Source organism: Nematolebias whitei, chromosome 2 (genome assembly GCF_014905685.2).
Source record: "Nematolebias whitei isolate Nwh7 chromosome 2, NemWhi1, whole genome shotgun sequence".
Lineage (NCBI taxonomy): Eukaryota > Metazoa > Chordata > Actinopteri > Cyprinodontiformes > Rivulidae > Nematolebias > Nematolebias whitei.
Genome location: NC_056499.1, coordinates 38,022,042 through 38,045,305, shown reverse-complemented (window position 1 = coordinate 38,045,305; position 23,264 = coordinate 38,022,042). Strand labels below are relative to the sequence as shown.

Here is a 23,264-nt window from a genome sequence, read left to right as displayed (position 1 = left end):
AGGTCTCTCTTGAAAATAAGTTCTCGTGGCTCAATGAGACTAACCTGTATAAATAAAGACTAAATGAAAAAATATAACTTGGTATTTGATTACATCACATACAGTTATCTTTGATGTTAATACACAGCAAGTGTTTTCTTTAAAAAAGGAAAAACAACTTTTTAACTTCTCTTATTAAATCATCATTATCTGTTTATATCATAAATTGGTAGTTTTTAAGAAAATTAATTAATTCATTTTGATTAGGTGCTGCTTTTGGTAATGACTCATCGAAATTAATGTGTTTTTTGGTTTCCAGTTAGGAACCTGCTTTGACAAAGAGGCAGGCTAAATGCTGGAGAACACTAAGCAATACTAATAACACCAAAAATCTTTTCCGAACATTTGTCATCTTAAATTAAATCCTTTTTATATTCCTGTAAATTTTAAACATATTTTTTTCCTCGACCATATTGATTCACTGTTTAGAAAGCTAGAGTCTTGTTTTTAAGTGGTTTTAGGCGGAACTTGGCAAAAGCGTGACTAAAAACATTTATTCTTAGAAAGCAAACAACCATCTGTCGTGGGTGAAAGCTAGAGCTGACGCAAAGCCAGCTTTTGTGTGATTCCACAAATAAACAATAGTTTCCTGAAAGAAATAGGCATTAAATCTCAGCTGCATGGTCACAAACAAATCGAACACACATATTTGTTTGTTGCCACCTTATCGTATGCCTCAAATACTTAGAGTGACACTTTTATACCTCCACGCTTCCAAAATGTCAGCAAAGCTGGCATTCAGTTTGCAGCAAGTTCCCCTCTGAGGAAGACTGATTTCATATCTGATCTATGAAACAGAAATGCCAAACAACTGCAGTGGTCCACATCCGACAGCGCAGTGCAACAGTCTTGATTTGTTTAATTAAAGATGACACAAGCGTACAAAGGGCTCAAAAATTAAAACTTTTTCCTCTAGAATTAGCCTTTTATTTATTATTTTATCAGAAACTTGGGCACGACCATAATATCCTGTTGGATCCTAATGGTGCTGAATGTTTCTATGAATAAAATGTGTATTATATTTTTATTTTCGAATTTGGTTAGCTTATATCTTTCTAATAATAACTTTCTAATTTATTAGTTTATTATTGAATCTGGACTTTTAAACAATTCCTGATTAAATTCTGATTTCTACCAACAACTATTTGAATAGTTTATTCTTCAAAAGTAAAATATTTTTTCTTATACTGTACACAGACAGATTCAGGAAGTCTCAGGCCATCAGACTGTTCAACTCCTCCCCGTACAGTAAAAATAAAGTCTTGTAAATCTGCGACACCCCGTACACTTATGTATGAGTATGGATGTATACTTACATGTATATATGCATATGCATATATAAATGTATATGTATGCTTGAATATGTATGTATGTATACATGCCATATATATAGGTTAATCATGAATGTAGTATTCTCTACCACCTTGTGCATGAGCATATTGTATTTTTCCAAATGTGTGTATTCTGCTTCTTTTTTTGATTATTTCATGTTCGTGTTTTTTCTGTATAATTAGAAAATGCTACCGGATACCTCAAATTTACCCCGAGAGAGATTTAAAAAGTATGTATCTATCTTTGTATCTATGTATCTATCTTTGTATCTGTATATCTATGTATGGTGGGATGCATCACAAACAACAATGAGTCCAACTACAGGCAGGAGGTAGAACACCTGGAGAGCTGGTGCAAAGAGAACAACCTTCACATCAATGTGAAGAAGACAAAGGAGATGGTCATGGACTTCAGAAGGAACAAACACACCTACCCACCCTGAACATAAGAGGATCTGCAATGGAAGTGGTCTCCAGGTACAAGTACTTGAGTGTGCACTTGAAAGACAACCTCAACTGGAGCAACAACACTACCAGCCTGATCAAGAAAGTACATCAGAGACTCGACTTCCTCAGACAGATGAAGCGAACTGGTCTGGGAAACTCAGTCCTCAACTCCTTTTACAAGTGTGCAGTGGAGAGCATCCTGTGCTCCAGCATCAACATGTGGCATGGAGGCTGCACAGCTGCAGAAAGAAAAGCTTTGCAGAGAGTGGTGAAGGTTGCACAGAAGTCTGTTGGAGTCAGACTCCCCACCATCACAGATATATACACCTCCGATGCAGGAAGAGGGCCACCTGCATCATGAAGGACCCCACTCACCCAGCACACACACTTTTTGCCCCTCTACCCTCAGGCAGGAGGTTAAGGAGCATTAAGTGTAAAACCACTAGACTGAAGAACAGCTTCTACCCTGAGGCTATTAGACACATCCATCCATCCATCCATTCTCTTCCGCTTATCCGGGGTCGGGTCACAGGGGTAGCAGCCTAAGTAGGGAGGCCCAGACTTTCCTCTCCACAGCCACTTGGGCCAGCTCCTCCGGGGGAATCCCAAGGCATTCCCAGACCAGCCGCGAAACATAGTCCAGCCAGCGTGTCCTGGGTCTTCCTCTGAGTCTCCTCCAGGTGGGACGTGTCCGGAACACCTCACCAGGGAGGCGTCCAGGAGGCATCCTAAACAGATGACCAAGCCACCTCAACTGGCTCCTCTCGACATGGAGAAGCAGCAGCTCTACTCTGAGTCCCTCCCGGATGATCGAGCTTCTCACCCTATCTCTAAGGGAGAGACCAGACACCCTGCGGAGAAAACTCATTTTGGCCGCTTGTATCCAATATCTCGTTCTTTCGGTCACAACCCAAAGCTCATGACCATAGATGAGGGTAGGAACGTAGATCGATCAGTAAATTGAGAGCTTTGCCTTTTGACTCAGCTCTCTCTTCACCACGACAGACCTGTACAGCTCCCACTTCACTGCCGATGCTGCACCTATCCGCCTATCGATCTCACGTTCCATTTTTCCCTCATTCGTGAACAAGACCCCAAGATACTTGAACTCCTCCACTTGGGGCAGGACCTTCTCCCTGACTCGGAGATGGCACTCTACCCTTTTCCAGCTCAAGACCATGGCCTCGGATTTGGAGGAACTGATCTTCATCCCGGCCGTGTCGCACTCGGCTGCGAACCGCTCCAGCGAAAGCTGTAGATCACGACCTGATGAAACCAATAGAACCAGATCATCTGCAAAGAACAGAGAAGCAATCCTAAGGCCACCAAAACGGATCCCCTCAACACCTTGGCTACACCTAGAAATTTTGTCCATAAAAGTTATGAACAAAAATTGGTGACAAAGGGCAACCTTGGCGGAGTCCAACTTTCACTGGGAACGAGCCCGACTTTCTGCTGAAAATGCAGACCAAGCTCTGACACTGGTTGTACAGGGACCTAACAGCCCGTATCAAAGGGCCTGGTACCTCATACTTCCGGAGTACACCCCACAGGGCTCCCCGAGGGACGCGGTCAAACGCCTTCTCCAAGTCCACAAAACACATGTAGACTGGTTGGGCAAACTCCCACGCACACTCCAGGACTCTGCTGAGGGTGTAGAGCAGGTCCAGTGTTCCACGACCAGGACAACAACCGCACTGCTCCTCCTGAATCTGAGGTTCGACTATCTGACGGACCCTCCTCTCCAGAACCCCCGAATAGACCTTACCAAGGAGGCTTAAGAGCATGATCCCCCTGTAGTTGGAACACACTCTACGGTCCCCCTTTTTGAATAGGGGGACCACCACCCCAGTCTACCAATCCAGGGGACCTTCCCCCGATGTCCACGCAATATTGCAGAGTCGCATAAGCCAACACAACCCTACAACATCCAGAGCCTTAAGGAACTCCGGGCGAATCTCATACACCCCTGGGGCCCTGCCACCAAGGAGCTTTTTAACCACTTCGGTGACCTGAGCACCAGAGATTGGAGAGCCTGACCCAAAGTCCCCAGGCTCTGCTTCCTCAATGGAAGATATGCCAGTTGGATTGAGGATGTCTTTCGAAGTATTCTGCCCACCGACCCATGACATCCCGAGTTGAGGTCAGCAGCACACCACCTCAATTTTAAATAGTGTTGGGGGCATACCCCCCCCCCCCCCCCCCGACACCGGTTGGTGGACCAGAATTTCCTCGAAGTCGGATGGAAGTCATTCTCCATGGCCTCTCCGAACTCCTCCCATGCCCGAGTTTTTGCCTCAGCGACCACCCAAGCAGCATGCTGTTTGGGTGGACGACTGCCGGTACCCATCAGCTGCTTCCGGGGTCCCACAGGCCAAAAAGGCCCGATAGGACTCCTTCTTCAGCCTGACAGCATCCATCACCGCCGGTGTCCACTACCGGGTTCGAGGGTTACCGCTGCAACAGGCATGACAACCCTGCGGTCACAGCTCCGATCAAGGGCATCAGAATCATCCATAATGTGGGGGGACACAATGATGTGTGCGTGTGTGCACGTGTGTGTGCATGTGTGTGCGCGTGTAAAATAAAAGGTGTTCACTAGTGTACAAAAAAGCAGCATTTCACCTAGATTTCCTTAAATTCCACACATTTAAAGCATGTTTCTCACCAAGTTTGTGTAAATTCAGCTGTGGGTTTTAAAGACATTTTAACTTTAATACACTTTAATACACAGCATCAGATCAGCACTATTTGTCTTTATAGAGAAATAAAAAACATCACCACTAGACATTTTTACTTGTATTCAACACTACTCATCTAAATAATGTTTCTCATGAAGCTTGAGGACAATAAGTTGTGGGGTTTTAAAGACATTTCAACTTTAATGCACTTGAACACACAGCGTCTCTTACACCTGCAGCACCTTACAGCGTCACAGTTACTGCTAAGCTAACAGGCTACAGATGTATCGCTCCTCTCAAACATCCTCCTAACGTTTTTTGAATGTGGAGGGGACTTGTCCCCTTCACATATAATGATTGCGACGCCTATGGCTCTGATAAGCCACCTCAACAATAGAGGTGTGGAACATGGCCCACTCGGTCTAAATGTCCCCCGCCTCCCCAGAACGTGTTTGAAGCTCTCCCGGAGGCGGGAGTTAAAGCTCCGTTTCACGGGAGACTCTGCCAGACGTTCCCAGCAGACCCTCACAATACGTTTGGGTCTGCCAGGTCTGACTAGCATCCTCCCCCACCATCGGAGCCAACTCACCACTAGGTTGTGGTCACTGGACAGCTCTGCCCCTCTCTTCACCTTAGTTTCCAAGACATGTGGTCACAGATCAGATGAGACGACAACAAAGTCGATCATCAAACTGCGGCCTAGGGTGTCCTGGTGCCAAGAGCACATATGGACACCCTTATGCCTGAACATGGTGTTCGTTATGGACAATCTGTGACGAGTACAGAAGTCCAATAACAGAACACCACTTGGGTTTAGATCAGGGGAGCCATTCCTCCCAACCACACCCCTCCAGGTCTCACTGTCATTGTCCACGTGAGTGCTGAAGTCCCCCAGTACAACAAGGGAGTCTCCAGGAGGCGCACTCTCCAGTACCCCCTCCAAGGACTCCAAAAAGGGTGGGTAATTTGAGCTGCTGTTTGGCGCTGTTAGACTCATGACTCTCTAACCAGGATAATCACTGTGAAAAATCACATCATGTTCCTGCTGATCTGTTTCATGTTGCTGTGTTCATTCATGCTGATCTGCTCACACAGACTCATGTTCGTGCTGCTGTTCAGCATAATGGTTTTATGCTATTGGTGGTTAGCATATTTTTAGTTAATGTTTTTCTTAGTCCATATCTTAGATCTTATCTTAGTTCATATCTTAGATCTTATTACTAGTTTTCTTTTACATTTTATTGTTGGATGTAACTGGGAACCTGTGTACACAATTTCGTTCCACCACATGTACCACATGGGGTGCGAATGACAAATAAAGAAACTCTGACTCTGATGTATGTATCTTTGTATCCATCCATCTATCTATACATCTAACAATCTCTGCTACAGCACCTCTTGTCACCAATTTTCTTCAATGTTGCATTTATGTCCCTGTCTGTTGAAAACCCACATTTGGAGAAGTTTAGTTTGCTTAAATTAATCAAATGACAAGGAACAAAATATAGGAAGCTGCTCAAAATCAGTTTTTCCCCGCTTAAACCCCCCCCCCAAAAAACATGTAATACCAAAAAGTCAATAGTCAATAGTCACTTATAGCCTGCTTTCCTCTACAACAGAGGTATAAGAGAGTTTTTATTTTTATCTTATTTTTTAGGGGTGTGTGTGTGTGTGTGTGTGTGTGTGTGTGTGCAGACCACACACAAATGAATAATTATGTAGGTGAAAGTTTAATTGCATCCCACAGCGCCATTACTCACAGAGTTGATTTTGTTACAATTGGTTGTACGTTTCTGAAATTAAAGCAATACCATTAAATAAAACATCTGTATGCTTCTTCAAATTATGCCTATTTAATTAAAGTGCTTTTCACACTGACATCACTCTACAAAAAAACCAACAAACAGATGCAGTGTCCTGACTTAAACGTTATAAGAAAACTGAAAATGTTACAAAAATGTCCAATAGGAGTTTCACGTTAGATTTAAAAAGTTGCGGAGGATTTTTTGCAACTCTACGCACCTTTTGAGATGACGTTGCAACGTTTGTGATGTTTATATTTGTAAAATAAATCATGAGCGACAGGCTTGTATATTTTCATGATAGTGATCATTTTGTGGGGATAAATGTTCCACGTTTGGTCTCTTAGTCAGGTGAGGGAGGAGGGCTGATTTCAAATGTTCTTTCAAAATTTTGCTTCATGTTTGGGTACAATTCTTATTTACTCATGGATCTGGAAACTTGATTTGGTGCGGTATAATGAGACAATGCATCATCTGTGACTGTGACCCCCCACCCCCCACAACTCTCACCCCCGCCCATGGTAAAATTAAGTTACAAACATGAAATAGCTTCGGCACAAACTTCATGTGGGAGGAACTCACACCTACCTTCAAACTGTTTCAGAGTGAATAAAACAAATCAGGTGAGTTTTTATGTGTTTTATGCAACATAAAGTTCCAGTTTCCTCCACATTTACATGTAGCTTGTTCACTAAATGAGTCACCAGTAACATGTGACACCCATTAACAACGTAACAACCTGTGACCTTGTGATTCACTGGATCTATGGCAGCCATTACCAAAATGGTCAAACTTCTGCATTTTGACTAAATAGCTCTGAGTAAGGGCTGACTATGTAAAACATGTCTAAAATAATGTAAAAATGTCCATAATATAATATTAGAATGTATATATATATATATATATATATATATATATATATATATATATATATGTGTGTGTGTGTAAAGGCATTTTAAATCTTTCCCATATGCTTACAATACTCTAAACAATATTTCTAAACACTCTAAAAGAGCACAGAATGTCATGATTTTAGCTCTCTGCCTCCTCTCTGCCACGCTGCACTCAGCCACCAGCAAGCGGTCTTGGCAATGCCCATTTTCCTGCTTTGCACAGAGAAACAGCTGATCAGCTTTAGCAGGAAGCTTATCCTGCAGTAAGAGCTGCACAAAGGCAGGAGGAAACTTTTTCTGCAGCTCAGGGCTGCACAAAGATGCAGCAGGTGCTAACTATTTTAAAATAGTTAATTTTAAATAAAAATTCCATGCCTGCCGATCGTGCGGCTCATCCATCAATCAGCCAATTGTGTGTCATGCCCACTCTTATTTTGAAAAACCGCGATAGAGCGAGGCTGCGATAAATGAACCAAGAAGTAGCGAGGGACTACTTTATAGCAAAAGCTAATTCGAATCTGGAGTCCAGTCTGCAGTGTGTCATTACACCTTCAGGGGTCGCCACAGCGACCTAACTTGCACGAAGACTTGGTGATTGTTTTTATGCCAGATGTCCTTCCTGACACAACCACAGTCCTCTGTGTGGAACAGAGAGCTGCTATCTAGGGCACCCAGGGGAGCAGATGGTGGGAGTTAAGGGCCTTGCTTAAGGACCTAGAGTGGGGCAAATGACAGGTGTGGGTGTTTCACATTTCCCATTCACATTTTGATGTTGCTGGTACAGGAAGTTGAACCGACAACTTTTCAATCACAAGCTCATCTTCGTTAACCTCTGTGCCACCACTCCTCCAACAATATTAGAATGTACTGTATAAAACATGTAAAAATGCCAGAAAGCTGTGTGTGCTACAGCTGTTAGCAACAGAAGAGGGGAATCATTGTGTGTCCTTTCTAAGTAGCAGATTTGATCTTATTTACCTTGATGTGAATGTGGTCCAAACAGAAGTGAAGCTAATAATGTAGCCTATAAAGCTGATGTAATGGCTGTTAATTATTGAATTGTCTAGTACAAAATATCTTCTGTGGCATTTATTGTTAAACTGTACAGGCTGAATCATGCTACAATTGGGTACAAATTATTAAACAGTACAAGCTGCGGTAACAATTCATTTTCTGCTGTCTGCACAAATTCTGAAAATGTATTTTAAGCATAGGTATAGATTAGACACTGATCACTGCTATTATCAGTGCCTACATGTGTTACAAGTTAAAAAAGTTAGTTATATATTTGTCAACCAGTTGAAATCACTTCAGGTTGACTCACTTCGACGGCTGTAATGCAGTGGTAGGGAGGCCGACTTGGGACCAGAAATTTCACGTTCAAGTTTGTCTAGCTTCACAAAGCTTTCACCAAAATATGCAGAGGCACACCACAACAGAAGTCGGTACATTGCTTTATTAGCTATTTCAGGGTTAAATTGTGTTTGAGTTTTCTAGGGCAAAGAAACATTCACATGAATGCCAGAGATGTACTTTAATATTCCTTAAGTAAAAAGGTTTGGGTTGCAATCTGGCAGCATATAACTCAATCAAATTCTAAGGATGGGTTATGAATCTGTGTGTGTTTCATGCAACCCCCCCCCCCCCCCCCCCACACACACACACACACACAAAGTCCATGATCTGAACAGTTGCTTTGTTTGGGACTTGGTCTTTTTTCAGTTCAGTAGCAGAAGTTTGAACTCATGTTGGCAACAAAGGAGCTCATTGAGGATAACGTTGCAGTTCTTTCCACTAGTCGTGTGATGGGGCATTTATAAGCACGAGCTGGTAAATCCCAAGTGGTATCAATAATGCTGTTTGAAGGGTGAAAGCAGCAAAGTTCATGCAGCATCCTACACTCAAACTCCTGCTCTCATTATTTGTTCTCAACACTCCTAATGGCCTGATTCCACTTTAATGTGCTGTGAGGTCCTTTCAATTCGAGTGGTTTTCAAGTATGAATTTATATTTGTTCTTCATACACAATCAGTCAAAGTCTCATCTTCTAGAGTAAAAACCACTGATGAAAAACCTCGTTTTTTTCCTCCATTTCGTGTTGTGTTGTGATTTAAATCTATAAATACAACAACCTTGACAGATGCTGAGTAGAACCGCTTCCGTTTGACATTTTCAGCACCACGTTGAGGTGAGTCAACAGCTACTGTAAAATCAGCATTACTCTGAATGCATCCTGTGTCATAAAAAAATAAAAAAATAAAAAAATAAAAATCCCTTCATCTTATTGCTTTGGTCAGATAGCTTCACTTAAGGAAATTACATTTTTAGATGTTGTGCACCAATAATTTCATACAAGGGTCAATCATTGTTTCTGCAGACATTGTTTAAATTTAAAACAAATTGTTAAAATAAAATCAATTAATTAAAAAGGTATTAATTAATTAAAATTTAATTAAAATACAATGATTTGAAGGGTTTGTTCAGAGGCTTTAGAAGCATATTCCTTTGGTTTGGTGAAAACATACTGAAATTACAAAACAACATAGGACAAAGTCTATGGAAAGAGCTCGTCCTGTGCTCTGCAATTACACCTTCTTGAGTCCAACACATCCACAAGCAGGAGGTCCAACAAGAAAACAAGACTAGGATGATTATAATTTGATGTTGCACTTATTCACTTCTGTAAATCATTAATATTATGCAAAATAAAGAAGCTAAGGTTTGATTATCTGACAGTAATTTGATGCAACTGTTAGACTTTGAACATGGCAGGAAATGAGAACTGGGTTTCACAGATGTTCGTTGTTTAATCAGAATTAAAGAGATGGTTTAAGTTTTTTACAGTTGGGTTGTATGAAGGTGTTGTTAATTAGTATTTTACCTGCAGTGGATATTGCTCAGAGCCTCATCATTTTAAAACATCAGGTTAAAGGAGATGAGCTAACAGCTAGATGGAGTGGGAACAGGTAAAAGCAAATTTCTGCCATCTTCAAACAACTCCAGACTCAAAAAAAGTCAATGTGGGTCATGAAATTTTTATTTTATTTGTTATTAAATATTTACACTAGCACCACCTTATTATTGGGCAGTTGTTTAGTTGTATTATTATGTACAGTAAAGAGCAAGTTGTTACAGGTGCATCTCAGAAAATTAGAACATCTTAAAAAAGTTTATTTTTTTTGTCAATCATTTCAGAAAGTGACACTCGTATTTTATTGTCAGGATCTTTGTGTTCTGTGGTGTTTTTGTCTTTTTGTGATTCTAGTTAGTTTTCTCTGAGTCTGTTTTTATTTGTGTTTTTCTCCTCATGTAGTCAGCTCCTGCTCCTCTAACTCTCACCTCATTGTCTTGCCCCAGGTGTTTGTCATTGTCCGTCATTAGTGTCTCTTTAAAACCTCATTTTGTCACTCCCTTGTCCGTGGATTGTGCTTTTTGCAGCCGTCATGCTTTGTTCCTCTGTCTGCCAGTGAAAATTATTTTCTGTACGTTTTGCTGCCTTTGTTTTTGTATTTATTTAATAAAAGTTCTCTGTGTCTGTCTGCCCATGGGCTCAAACTTCCACAGAACATAATTACATTAATTACACATCAAGTGAAACATTCCAAGTCTTTATTTCTTGCAATTTTGATGATTATAGATAAAGAAAAACTAAAAAAACTAAAACTCAGAAAATTTGAATATTGTGAAATGGTTCAATATTTTAAACTTCTGGTGTCACACCCTGATCAGCTGATTAACTCATTGACATGAGCTACAAAAATGTCTCATTCCTCAAGTCCAGCCACTCCTGAACCAGAGACAACATCAGAAGTGTCTTACCTGCTGAGGAGAAAATAAACTGGACTGTTGCTCAGTGGTCTAATGTCCTTTTTTCAGATGAAAGGAAATGTTCATGTCATTTGTAAATCTAGGTCCCAGAGTCTGGAGGAAGAGTGGAGAGGTCCAGAATCCACATTGCTTGAAGTCCAGAGTGATGTTTGGGTCTATGTCCTGTGCTGGTGTTGGTCCACTGGGTTTTCTTAAGTCCACATCCATGCAACATCTACCAGGACATTTTAGAAAAAGTTATGCTTCCTGCTGCTGACGAGCATTATGGAGATGCTGATTTCATTTTCCAGCAGAACTTGGCTCCTGACACACTGACAAACGAACTAAAAGCTGGCTGTGGAATATTATAATTTTCTGAGACTCTGAATTTATGGGTTTTCATTATCTGTAAGCCATAAACATCAAAATTACAAGAAATAAAGGCTTGAAATATTTCATTCTGTGTAATGAATCTATGTGATACATGAGTTTCACTTTCTAAAATGATTGATATAAAAACTTTAATTTTTGACAATATTCAATTATTTTAGATGCACTTTACTGTGCAAAACAAAACAAGTTAGATGTAAACAGCCAGAGTAAACAGTTTAAGTAAAAGCAAGGCGGTGCAAATATATTGTCTGTTTAAATCTCTAGAAAACTTGGGATTTTTACACTACATTATTCTTGCCCAGTCATGCTATAAACATTGTGTTTTGCTGCAAACATAAGCATTACCTGAACCATTACAAGCAATAAATCGTTGACGGACTTGGTCTTAATCTAAATGTAAATAACCATAAGCTTTATGGCTTTAAGGCTGCCACACTCTGATTTCTGTCTGCCTTCAAGTTCTGCTGGTACACGCAATGGCGAATCCAAACAGTCAGAATTATGGACATTCCGCCCGGTCCGCACTCAGTTAGCTTTCTCCAAGATTGAAACCTTCATACTGGCGAGTTCCAGGAGCTACAAATGGCCTTCGATTCTCAGAAATCACGTCCAGCTTGCAGTTGAGCTTGTTAAGCATATGAGTCTGAGAGCTCGATGCACAAATTAATCCTTTACATGAGGCTGGCAGTTTTACCATGGCTGAAACTGCTGCCGGTGTCTTCCTAATTTGTCGATCTCCAGGGTATCTGCCGATTCCAAAAAGCAGAAACCCCGTTATCATAAATCCAATTATGTACACATTTTCTACCTCCTCCACAGACAGTACAGTTAGGCACATCATCTTCCACTCCCCCCAGGAATCAATGACATACCCAGCTGCGTGGGTCCGTTCAGGGTATAAGGGCTCTCCAGCACCCTCTCGTCTGGTGGAAAATTTTTTATCAATTGTGTTGAGCTGACCAAATCCGTAATAGTTTTTGATTTGCAAGATGTGTAAAAAAGAGGTTCTGAGGTTGACAGGACAAGAGGGCAAAAAAGCAGGAGGAAGGGAGAGAGGGTAAGAGCGACCGACTTCATAGAAAGCGAAAGGTTTATGAAATATCGCTAGCATAAACAGCTATGAAAGTTTTGAGAATGGAATCATTTAAAGACAACATTAATCTAAATTGATCAGCAGAGTTTAGACCAGACTGCAGACTGGACACTGGGATCTCAAGAAAACAAACTTATTTATTAACCTAACAAAACAAAAGGCTGACATGGCAGCAATCACTTACAAAAAACTCAAGAATACTCAAGGAGAATTCAAGGGCACAAGGAGGAGCAATATAACACATAAACATACATAATGCTGAACTGAGAAACTTACATTGATGGAGAATATAAAGACAAGATCAATGACCAAAATCATAAACTCCTGGCAGGGAAACAAACACTTGTGTGTGTGGGCAGGTACGGAGCAGAAACAGAAGGGTAGAAATCAAAACAGTGGAAAACACTGAGGAGCTGACAACAATGAAACTCAAGCAATGTTCGACACAGAAGATACAAACAAACAGAAAAATGACAGAACATTACAACTGGAGCAAAACTCAATTAAAATAGTTTTTAGTGCCACTAATTCCTCTGCCAGTTTTTTCAAACTTATAATGCTGAGCGATATCTACTGCAGGTAAGATACTGACTGCTGACAACAACTCCACCGAACCTTACTTTAAAAATCTGAACGCTTTCTTTAATGATCAAAAACATTTATTTTTCCAGACACCCACAGCAGTCCTGTATGCATTGGTTTATGGTTGGTATTAAAATATATTCAGGAACTCATGCTTATTTTAAATAAATGCAATATTTCTCAGTATTTTAATCATCTAAGATGTTTCCTATCACACAAGAATGCTAAAATAAATGCCAAAACTCCCAACAAAACCTAGACTCACAGCAGTCCAAAGCTGTTTTTTTCTGTTTACAATGGAAGCGAAGTAGATGCTGTTTTTCACCCACTTGTTTACATCTTGATTTACTGACCTGGGGAGGTGCTCTCGCAGTCTTGTAAATGACACTTCTGGGTGCTTTTAGGCTTCAGTTCATGGTCACACTGAATCTGTTCCACCTCTTCTTCAGTCTCGACCTTTGTGTCGACACATTTGATGAGGCGCTGCTGCATGCCACCCCCACAAGAGGCTGAACACTACACACACAGAAATTAACAATGTCATTGAGTTGTTTATTTTAGAGTTTTTTTTAATCAATATCTGTTTTTATTTTTATTTTTTTACTTTATCCCTATTTTGGTCTTTTATACTGTTGAGTTAAGTCAGCTCAATTGACAGAAATCATCAATCAAGATAATTTCTGTTAGACTTTCATTAACAGTAACATCATATTTTTAGGTTTCATCATCTCCATAGTTGTTTAATTGAAACCAACCACTAGAAAGCACAAACCAATGTGTCGCTTGTGCCGGTCCAAAGCCTGAGTAAATCAATCAACCTTTATTTATACAGGTAAATCCCATTGAATGGTGAGGACTGTGTCAGCAAGGGCACCTGACATAAAACACTGTTGCCAAAACTATAACATGAGTTCATCTAAGTGACACTATACCAGATTGGTCGAGGCCCGGGTTAACAACGACCGCCACCGGTGCTGATGACAAACAGGGTACTGGCAGAAATTGTGCTACTGTTAGTCGAAGACCACGAGGAGGGAAACATGTCAGGAGACAGAGGGAGAAGAGGAAAGTAAAGAATGTAGGACTGAGGGTGGAAACTCTAAATGTGGGGACAATGACAGGCAAAGGTAGAGCTGGCTGACATGATGCAGAGAAGGAAGGTAGATGTTTTATGTGTCCAAGAGACCAAGTGGAAGCAGCATTGGAGCAAGATTCAAACTGTTTTACCATGGTGTGGATAGAAAGAGGAATGGGGTAGGGGTGGTCCTGAAGGAGGAGTTGACAAAGAATGTAATGGAGGTGAAAAGAGTGTCAGATATGGTGATGTGCCTGAAAGTAGAAGTAGAAGGTCTGATGCTAAATGTTGTCAGTGGTTATGCTCCACAGGCTGGATGTGATGTAGAGGAGAAAGAGAAATGTGGGAAGGATCTGAGAGGGAGGCACATGGAACAATGAGACTACAAGGAGCAGAGGTCACAAAGGTGAAGGTGCACTTGTGGTCCAGTATCCAGGAAAATGCAGATTGTGGTAAAAAGGAGAAAAAGACAGTCCAGGCAGGATGGAGAGGATGGAGGAAAGTTCAGGAGTTATTTGCAACAAAAGAGTGTCAGCAAAGGTCAAAGGAAAACTTTACAAGACAGTGGTGAGACCAGCTATGTTGTATGGTCTGGAGACAGAGACATGGACAAAAAGACAGGAGAAAGAACTGGAAGTGGCAGAAATGAAGATGTTGAGGTTCTTCTTAGGAGTGACAAGGATGGATAAGATTAGGAATGAGATCATCAGAGGTACAGCACAGGTTGAACAACTAGGAAATAAAGTTAAAGAGACCAGACTGAGATGGTTTGGACATGTCCAGAAGAGGGACAGTGGGTATACTGGTAGAAGGATGTTAGAAATGCAGCTGCCAGGAAAAAGACAAAGAGGACATGGAGGTAGTTGGAGTGAGGACAGAGTGAGATGGAGGAGGAGAACTCGCTGTGGAGACCGCTGAAGAGGGAAAAGCCAGAAGAAGCAGAAGATCATCTCCATAGTCGATAACCCATACAAATAACAAGTAAAGGATCTAAGGCACAAACGTTCCTGTTTTTCATTTCCAGATCCTTTTTAGCCTTTCAGCTACGGTTCAGATTTCTTTCTCTGCTAGTTTGAGATTTTTCTGCTAAAATAACATTGAATGTGATAATGTTGACATTTTTCTGTGTTCAGTTCCACAAACATGTGCTCTTTAGGTCTCAGTCTGCTAATTTCAGCATTTTGTTCAGTTTCGTTTTAGCTGTTCTATGACTCCTGTATTCTTCTGACAGCTAATTTCAGCTTTTTTTTCCCCCCATCTGATTTTTCACTAATGTCAGTTTTGTGATCTTTTGTAGTTCTTTCAGCTGCACCACATTTATTTTTAAATAACTTAGACTAAAAATTGGTGTGGTAGTAGCTGAAAGTGATCCTCAACACATACTGAAGACTAAATAAAAATTCAATATGGCCGCCAAATATGTCTAACAGTTTGTGGACAATTTTTTTTTTTTTTTTTTTTGTCCAAGCTCTACTCTGCAACTGTGTAATGCAGGAATATCAAACTTCATAGCAGGGCACCTCATAGATCAGCAATGATGATTATCAATTTTATGGGGTCAAAGGTCTGGGTCAAAGTTCACCCCTTTCTTAATGTCACTATAATTTCTTTACCATTTAACACAAATGTCCAATTTGTCAGCTGGGAACCTTTTTGGTCAACATTTTTATTTCTATTGATTTCAAGGTCAAGAGGTCAAATGTCAAGGTCATAAATCATGTTAAATTGTTTTTTTCCTAGCATTTCACTACTACTGGCTTTAAGCTAGTGTTGTCCTTTTTGCTAATCTTTTGCTACTTTTGGATCAAAGTGCTTTTTTGGTAGTTATTTGCTATGTTTATGCTACTTCTGGCTCTAAGTTAGCATTTTCCTTCTTTTTTGCTATTTTTGGCTACATTTTCAACCGTTCAGATTAAATTAGAGATTGAAAATTGACAGCTTGGTTTCAGCTTCTTCAGCATTTTTCAAAACAAAATCATTCAACAATAAGCATTCCCACTGCATTTTCACAGGAAATGCAAATGTGCATAGTTTAATGTTGTTGATGTACACATATGAAAATGTATGAAGAGGTTATTATCAATTGATTTTAAATATTATTTTTATGGTTATGTCTTTAAAAATCTAGGTTTTTGAATGGCGTATCTCCTTATAACAGCAGAGTCCATCATCTGCAGATTCTGGTTTGGCATGCTTAAAAGAATCCTCAGATCTTTATTCCTTAGAGGTTTGAGGTTTACATCTTTTCATCTGTCATTTTAAACAGATTACAACTTAGAACATTATTGTCCACAGAAAATGATCTGTTTGATGATCACATGGTTCAAGCACACTTACAGTAAACAAAACGCAGAAGAAACTTGTCTTCTACCTACAAATATATTACACATTTATACATCTTTATGAAGACTGCATTGAGCTACTATTGGTTAAAGGGGATACTGAACTTAATTATAGGATCTAATAAGATTATTTTTTAATGTTAAAACTTCTGCTGAATTATGAAGACTCCTCAAAGGGAACACTACTATTTAAAATGCTGTATGACATATTCCCAGCAGGGCTACAAGTAATAAAGTATGAAAAGTAGGATGGATAATATGAATTCATTGATTTGTATGAAAGTTATTCAAAATGTAATTGAGATTTTTTTTTTTTGTCCTTTTAGGAATAAAAACCAGATCACTTTTGAGATGGTGATTTCTTTATGGAATTGGTTTTAAAATACACTCAAATGTGGTTGATTGTTGTGTGTCTTGTACCTGTCCCCAAGATCCAGTCAGCCACTGAGCACACGGCTGGATGTTGCATGGCTGAATGCTGCTAGGTTGAAGGGCTTCGTCGCATCGATTGTCCTCTGGACAGGTCACAATGCGCTGCTGCTCGCCCCCTCCACACACCTCAGAGCACTGACCAACACACAACATGAAACATGAGGTTGTGAAAGTCTGTCTATAGGCAGCCATATTTTTTTTTCATGCAAGAGTGATTCATTAAAGAAAATAGTTTAAAATTATCTAGAGATGTAAAATACAATACATATTTTTTTATTTTACTAATGGCTGGATTGGAGGGTGTGGTGGCCGTCCTTGATGATGTTATTTTCCTTCTTGATCACGTTGCTGATGTAAATGTTGCTCAGCAATGGGAAAAGTACTCCAGCAAAGAACTGAGCAATTTTTATCACTTGCTGTAGAGCCTCCCTGTCTTGAATGGTGCAGCTGCCACACCATACCGTGATGGTGCTGGTGATGATGCTCTCGACTTTATTTCTGTAGAGGTTGCTGAGGACCTTGATTAACCTCCCAAATTTCCTCAGCTTCCTACAGTCTCTGCTGTACCTCCTTCAGGAGCTGCTTGCAATTGTAAGACTAGATGAGATCTCATGTGAGTATCAAGGAACTTGAATATTTTCACATTTTCCACCTGTGTTCCAGGGACATATTGCTCCTTCCATCTCCTCATGGGGTCAATAATTATCTCCTTGGTTTTTGTAATGTTTAATGGGAGATTGTCTCCTTGACACCAAGATAATAGCTTTGCCACGTGTTGTATGTATGGCTTCTCCTCCCCACCTGTAATCATTCCAATATTCTGTGGTCACATCAAATAACTTAAAGATGCTGATGTCTTTCTGGGAGACCACACAGTCATAGGTAAATAGAGTACGCCAGTGGGCTCAGCACACCGCCCTGTGGGGTTCCTATGTTGAGTCTCTTGATTGTTGATGTTCACTGTCCTATTCTAACACACTGGGACCTGTTTGTTTAAAAGTCTAGCATCCAGTTGCAGATGGATGGTGCCAGACCCAAGGTGAAGAGCTTCTTGTAGAGCCTGTGAGGTGGAAATGTATTAAATGCTGAGCTGTAGTCCATAAACAGGATCCTCACATACCCGTCCATCCCCTTCAGGGTTGTGTGAATGGCAGCATCATCAGTAGACCAATTCTATTGATAAGCAAACTGTGGGGGGGGGGGGGGGGGGGGGGTTCTAGGATGGCTGGAACAGACCTCTTTATGTGGGACATGGTTATCCTCTCAAAGCACTTCATGATGGGGGCCGAGATGGTGTAGAGGCAGGGCAGCCGGCTTGGGACCCGAAAGTCCCAGGTTCGATCTCCAGTCACTGCACATCACGTGACGTCTCTGGGCAGCACGCCTCACCCCCAAAAGGCCCCCCCGGGCGCTTTCAATAGCTGCCCACTGCACCACCTGGTGGTGGATGGGTTAAATGCAGAGACTAATTTCGCCATTGTATGGAAACATACAGTGCTGACATTGTGATGACATTATTATTATTATTATGAATTACACAGGAATTAATTCTATAGCATGGTAGTAGTTCAGGCAGGGCACTGGGCTCTTCTTGGGGAGATGGATGATGATGATGTCCTTTAAGCAGATGGGCACAGAGGATTGACTGAGAAACAGGTTGCAGAAGTTAGTAAGCAACTCCACCAGCTGATCTGAACAGGTCCTGGGTGCTGGCCCCTGGCTGTTGTCTGCACCAGCTAATGCAGTATACTGCAGTTGTTGACACAGTAATCAGCTGGTGCTGTGTGTCCTCTGTAAGCAGAACGTTTCTCTGCTGGTTGGTGTCGAGAGCCTCGAAGTGAGCATGAAATTCTTTCAGCTTGTCTGGTAGTACAGCCTGGTCATATGAGGGCTTGAAAGTTCTTTAACATTGATCTATGATGTGTCAGGAGTCTGTGATGTGATAGTACTCCTCCAGTTTCTGGCTGTACTGCCTCTTAGTGCTTGTGATGGATCTGTGGAGGTCATATATAGTCCTTTTGTGTTCCTCCGCATCACCTGAGGTGAACGCAGCAGAGCAGTCACCTAGTATTGACTGCACCTCACAGTTAGTCCATGGTTTATTGTTGAGACAGGTTTTAAAGTGTTTTGTGGAAATAATACCATCAGTGCTGGTGCTGATATATCCAGCGATAGCTGCAGCATACTCCTCTAGATCTACAGTAGAGTCCTCCCTCAAAGCAGCAGCTCTAAGCACAACCCAATCAGTAGTGGCTAAGCACTCCTGAAGCCTCCTTTCAGATTCTTCATTACACACTTTCACAGTTTAGCTCGTCTTGCTTGAGGCGCTGTCTATTTGCTGGATACAGAAGGACTGATAAACGTTCAGAATGACCAAAGCGAGGTCAGGGTACCACCTTGCAGGCATACTTAATATTGCTGTATACTTGGTCCAAAATATTATTGTATTATTATTCTCTTGCATGGAAGCTGTCAGTACTGTCATGATCTTTGTCAATATGTCTAAACGCAGGCACTGTAGAACATTCTTATAATAAAACTAAAAACACAACAGCTATTTTTCTGTTCGAACCTCTAAATTCATGCAGCACAGACTATATCACTGTCAAGATTGCTCAAAAGAAACTGAGGTTATTAAAAAAAAATACGAACTTGCAATTAATATGTAAAAATACAGCGATGTGATGTTTTTGTAAAACCCAAGCAATGACTCAACTCTTACTCCAGCTTAATGATTCATCAGATGTTGACAGTTCAATCTATGCTGTCTAAGCAAAGCTTGTTCTGAGACACTAACTGTTCAGTTGTTTGAGGTAAGCATTTTCCACAGCATATACTACAAATACAAATTTACTAAATATTACTCTTTCTTAATAACAGGACATCGGCACAGTTTGTTTCTGAATGCTTCACAAACTGAGTGCATTAATAAAAACAACAGTATGTATCTCTGTTTTCCACCGCTGCTCTAAAACGGTGCTGCTTGTTTTTTTTTAACAGGACAATATGAGCATTTAACAACAGTGCTAGTCTCAGTCCACTGTCCTATTTAGAGGATCACTGACATCATCATGCATCTTCTGAAACAATGAGGCTGAACAGACACATTTCCTGATGTGTTTCAAGATCTAAACACAAAAGACACGGTCACTCCCTTCCACTTGCTATTCTCATTTGTAAAATAATTGACCTACAGTATCTATACATGAAAAGACACTGGCTTAACTGTGTTTTATAGTATGACTTCACTACTTTTTAAAGTACTTAAAAAAAAGTATAATGTGAATGTGGATTCAGCATTCAGCATACTGTTTTCCTGTTTATAGCCATTTCCCCTCGTTTTTTTTCCAATCAAGCTCATTCCACACTTTGTGCTGTTTAAACCAATCAGATATCACAACATTTAGTGCAGACTTTCAGTATTTAACTTTTATTTTATTCTTTCAATGCATTTACCTCACGTAAGAAAAAAAAAAGGCCCATAGATGTTCATTCACTTTTCAACTACTGTATTTTAAATGTGCGGTTCTCTGGAATTTACTTCAACTCATTTGTGCTATTTTTGTAAAAAAATAAAAAAAGCTTTAAGCTACTGTTTTACTAATTGTAGCTTTGAGCTATTGTTTGCTACATTTAGCATTTGCTTGTTTTGACTTAAACTATTAATTCTTCAACAAATTTCAGCAATCATTCAGCTTCCACACTACATTAAAAAAATCAATTTACATATAGGTTTTTTAAAAATTTTGCACTATGAAGTATTCTATTACCATAGAATATTTTATAATCTCTAGTTAGTAAAGTTTGTTTATAAAATACCTCCTAAATAAAACAGTCATTAGCTTAAACACTTCACTAATGCATAGCAAGTTTTAAGTCTCAATTAAAACATATTTCAATATCAAAGCTCAATATTTTTCAGATATTTTGGTACAAATTTTTTTTTCAACTAAACACCTAGTAATACTTATAGCACATACAAAATAAAATGTGTTTTCCTGTTATCCAACCCCCACATTACATTATCATAATGAGAAACATTTGTGACAGTGCTTCTCTTGTGAGTGCAGACAATTTACCAGACACAAACCGTAATGGACATCACTAAAATCTCTTCAGGGAGAAAATCAGCCTGGCAGGAGACAAGGATGTGATTATGAGAGACACTTCAAAGATGAACGCTTTGGGTCTCTGATGCAATAATGTGTAATGTCAATAAAGTTTTCAAACATATTGGTTTAATTAAACTGCCCACCCTAGTTTGTCACCCGCAGATGTTACACATACAACAGCATTTTGTGTCACCCAGTCCCAGCATATTTATAATTAGATGCAAATTAGTATAAGAAAATGTGTGAGGTGGCTTTATTATAATTATCCCATACATTTTAACTTGTCATATTAAAAACATGTTAACACACTACATATTAACATGTTACCTTTAGTGCCCAAACAAGAACACAAACACACATAAACACATCTTCATTAAATCTGTATGAATGATTTATTTAGTCATGTCAAAAAGAACAGTTTCAAACAAACAAATAAATAAATAAAACCTTCATGACCAAAAAAGGAATAGGTAGAAGTCAAAGGATTATTATGCCTCTCCTTTCAATTTCTCATAAATTCCCCAGAACCCCAAAATGCACAAAAACAATAACCACAAAAAAAAAGACCAAACAGAAAATCAATTTTCAATGTACATTACAACAAAAATAATGTCCTCCCAATTTACACTTATTTACATACATATCCAGGTAAATCATTATTCCTATTTTTCATAAATATTATTACTGTGATTATGGGCATTATATTTCCATGTATTAGGTTTATTATGTAATAAATTATTATTACTATAAACTGTAACTCTTCATTAACTTGCATTTTAATTTATTTCTTAAACTTTAAAGAGAGTTAGAAAACTTAATTTCCTCACACATCAGTAATTCACATTAGTTCCTACATTGCTTACTTCATAAATAAAAGCTCCCCTTAGATTATAATTACTTTTCCTTAACTTAAAAAACCCTTTGAAACAGACAGGAAGACTTGTTTGTAACCTGATTTAGTATTTCCAGTGTTCTTAATTACACAACATCTCTCCATTCTAAAGCTTACGATCTTATGAATATTGGATTAGAAGAATAAAAAAATAAAATAATTTCACTCACTTGACCCCAGGAAGAGCTGTACCAGTCAAGACATATCCGAACATTACAGGGCTTCTGCGTTGGCGGTCTGGTAGACATCGCTCGGCAGTGGAAAGGTCGCAGAGGTCTTTCGTCTCTCAGGTCGAAACATTGGACCTCTCGAAATTTGATGCCTCCTTCACAGTTCTTGGAGCACTGGGAAAAAGATGAAGCATGACCTTCAAGTGAACAGCAGGATCTACTGATGCTTGCAGGCATCCATGTGTTTGATGCATTCATGTTTGCTGTGCAATGTCAAACAAGTTGTATCACTGTTTAATTCCAATAATGTGCTGGTTAAGTAGCACACTGTCAAACATCAGCACTACATATACTGTCGGGTCATATAAAACATACATATATTAACAAGCAGTCTCACCGCACTCCATTCTCCTAGCTTCCACATGGAACAGGGGCGGAGGTAACACTGCCGGGCTGGTGCAGGCTTCTTGGTTGGATCACAGTTAGACTCTGAACCAGTACTGCAAGTCAAAGTCCTCCAGACAGCACCCAGACCACAGCTGGTGGAGCACTGTCCACAAAGAAACCCATTTTTAAAGGCGAGTATCATTTCACCTGTCTGTCATCTACACCTTGTTGGTTCACCTCAACTCTTAAACTTTAGGATTTCAGAGTGAAATGTAAACACATGCCCACCTTAAAATTAAAAACTGTAAACATTTTTCTGTGTATTATGCTATGACTTAACAGGGTAGTGTAAAATTGCAGCCTCCATGCTAAGCACTTATACTGTAAATAAAAAGCAACAATGCTCTTGTATGTTAAGAAAACAGTGAAAAACTAAACAGTGTCATGCAAAAGTGTCGATTTCTACTACTGGATGTACCATTTTTCCAAGTTATTTTTAAGAAGAAGTTGTTTTATAAAGTAGAAAAAGATTTAACAAGTGGTACACCAATGTCCTCCCATCTCTGAGGGATTTTAATAGTGAATGTTTGTAGTTTTCAAGATGAGTTTTTCAAGTTTCTGGACTATAATCAAACAGGGATTGCAAGTGAACCTTTGTGTTTTTGAAGCAAAATATTCAAGTGGGTAGGCGTTACACTGGAGTTTCTTTTTCACTGCAAAGTGATGGATCCTGGTGAGTGGAAGGAGCAATTTTGTCAACGACCAGGTGCAGAGGCAGAGCCAGGG

General features: G+C 39.8%; 2 protein-coding genes across 2 annotated transcripts in view; both read right to left on the bottom strand.

The window, feature by feature from the left end:
• LOC119424126 (GRAM domain-containing protein 2A-like) overlaps window positions 1-23,264 on the bottom strand; it is a 975,280-nt gene that overhangs the window by 463,008 nt on the left and 489,008 nt on the right. The gene's annotated exons all lie outside the window — the stretch shown is intronic.
• The window catches only part of LOC119426831 (A disintegrin and metalloproteinase with thrombospondin motifs 7), a 185,585-nt gene that overhangs the window by 14,803 nt on the left and 147,518 nt on the right, over window positions 1-23,264 (bottom strand). Inside the window, exons 20-23 of the mRNA XM_037694417.1 lie at window positions 22,489-22,641; window positions 22,092-22,265; window positions 16,906-17,052; window positions 13,422-13,584 (exon numbers count right to left, since the gene is read on the bottom strand). Of these exons, the coding sequence (XP_037550345.1) occupies window positions 13,422-13,584; window positions 16,906-17,052; window positions 22,092-22,265; window positions 22,489-22,641 (637 nt within the window). The remainder of the gene's footprint in view (window positions 1-13,421; window positions 13,585-16,905; window positions 17,053-22,091; window positions 22,266-22,488; window positions 22,642-23,264) is intronic.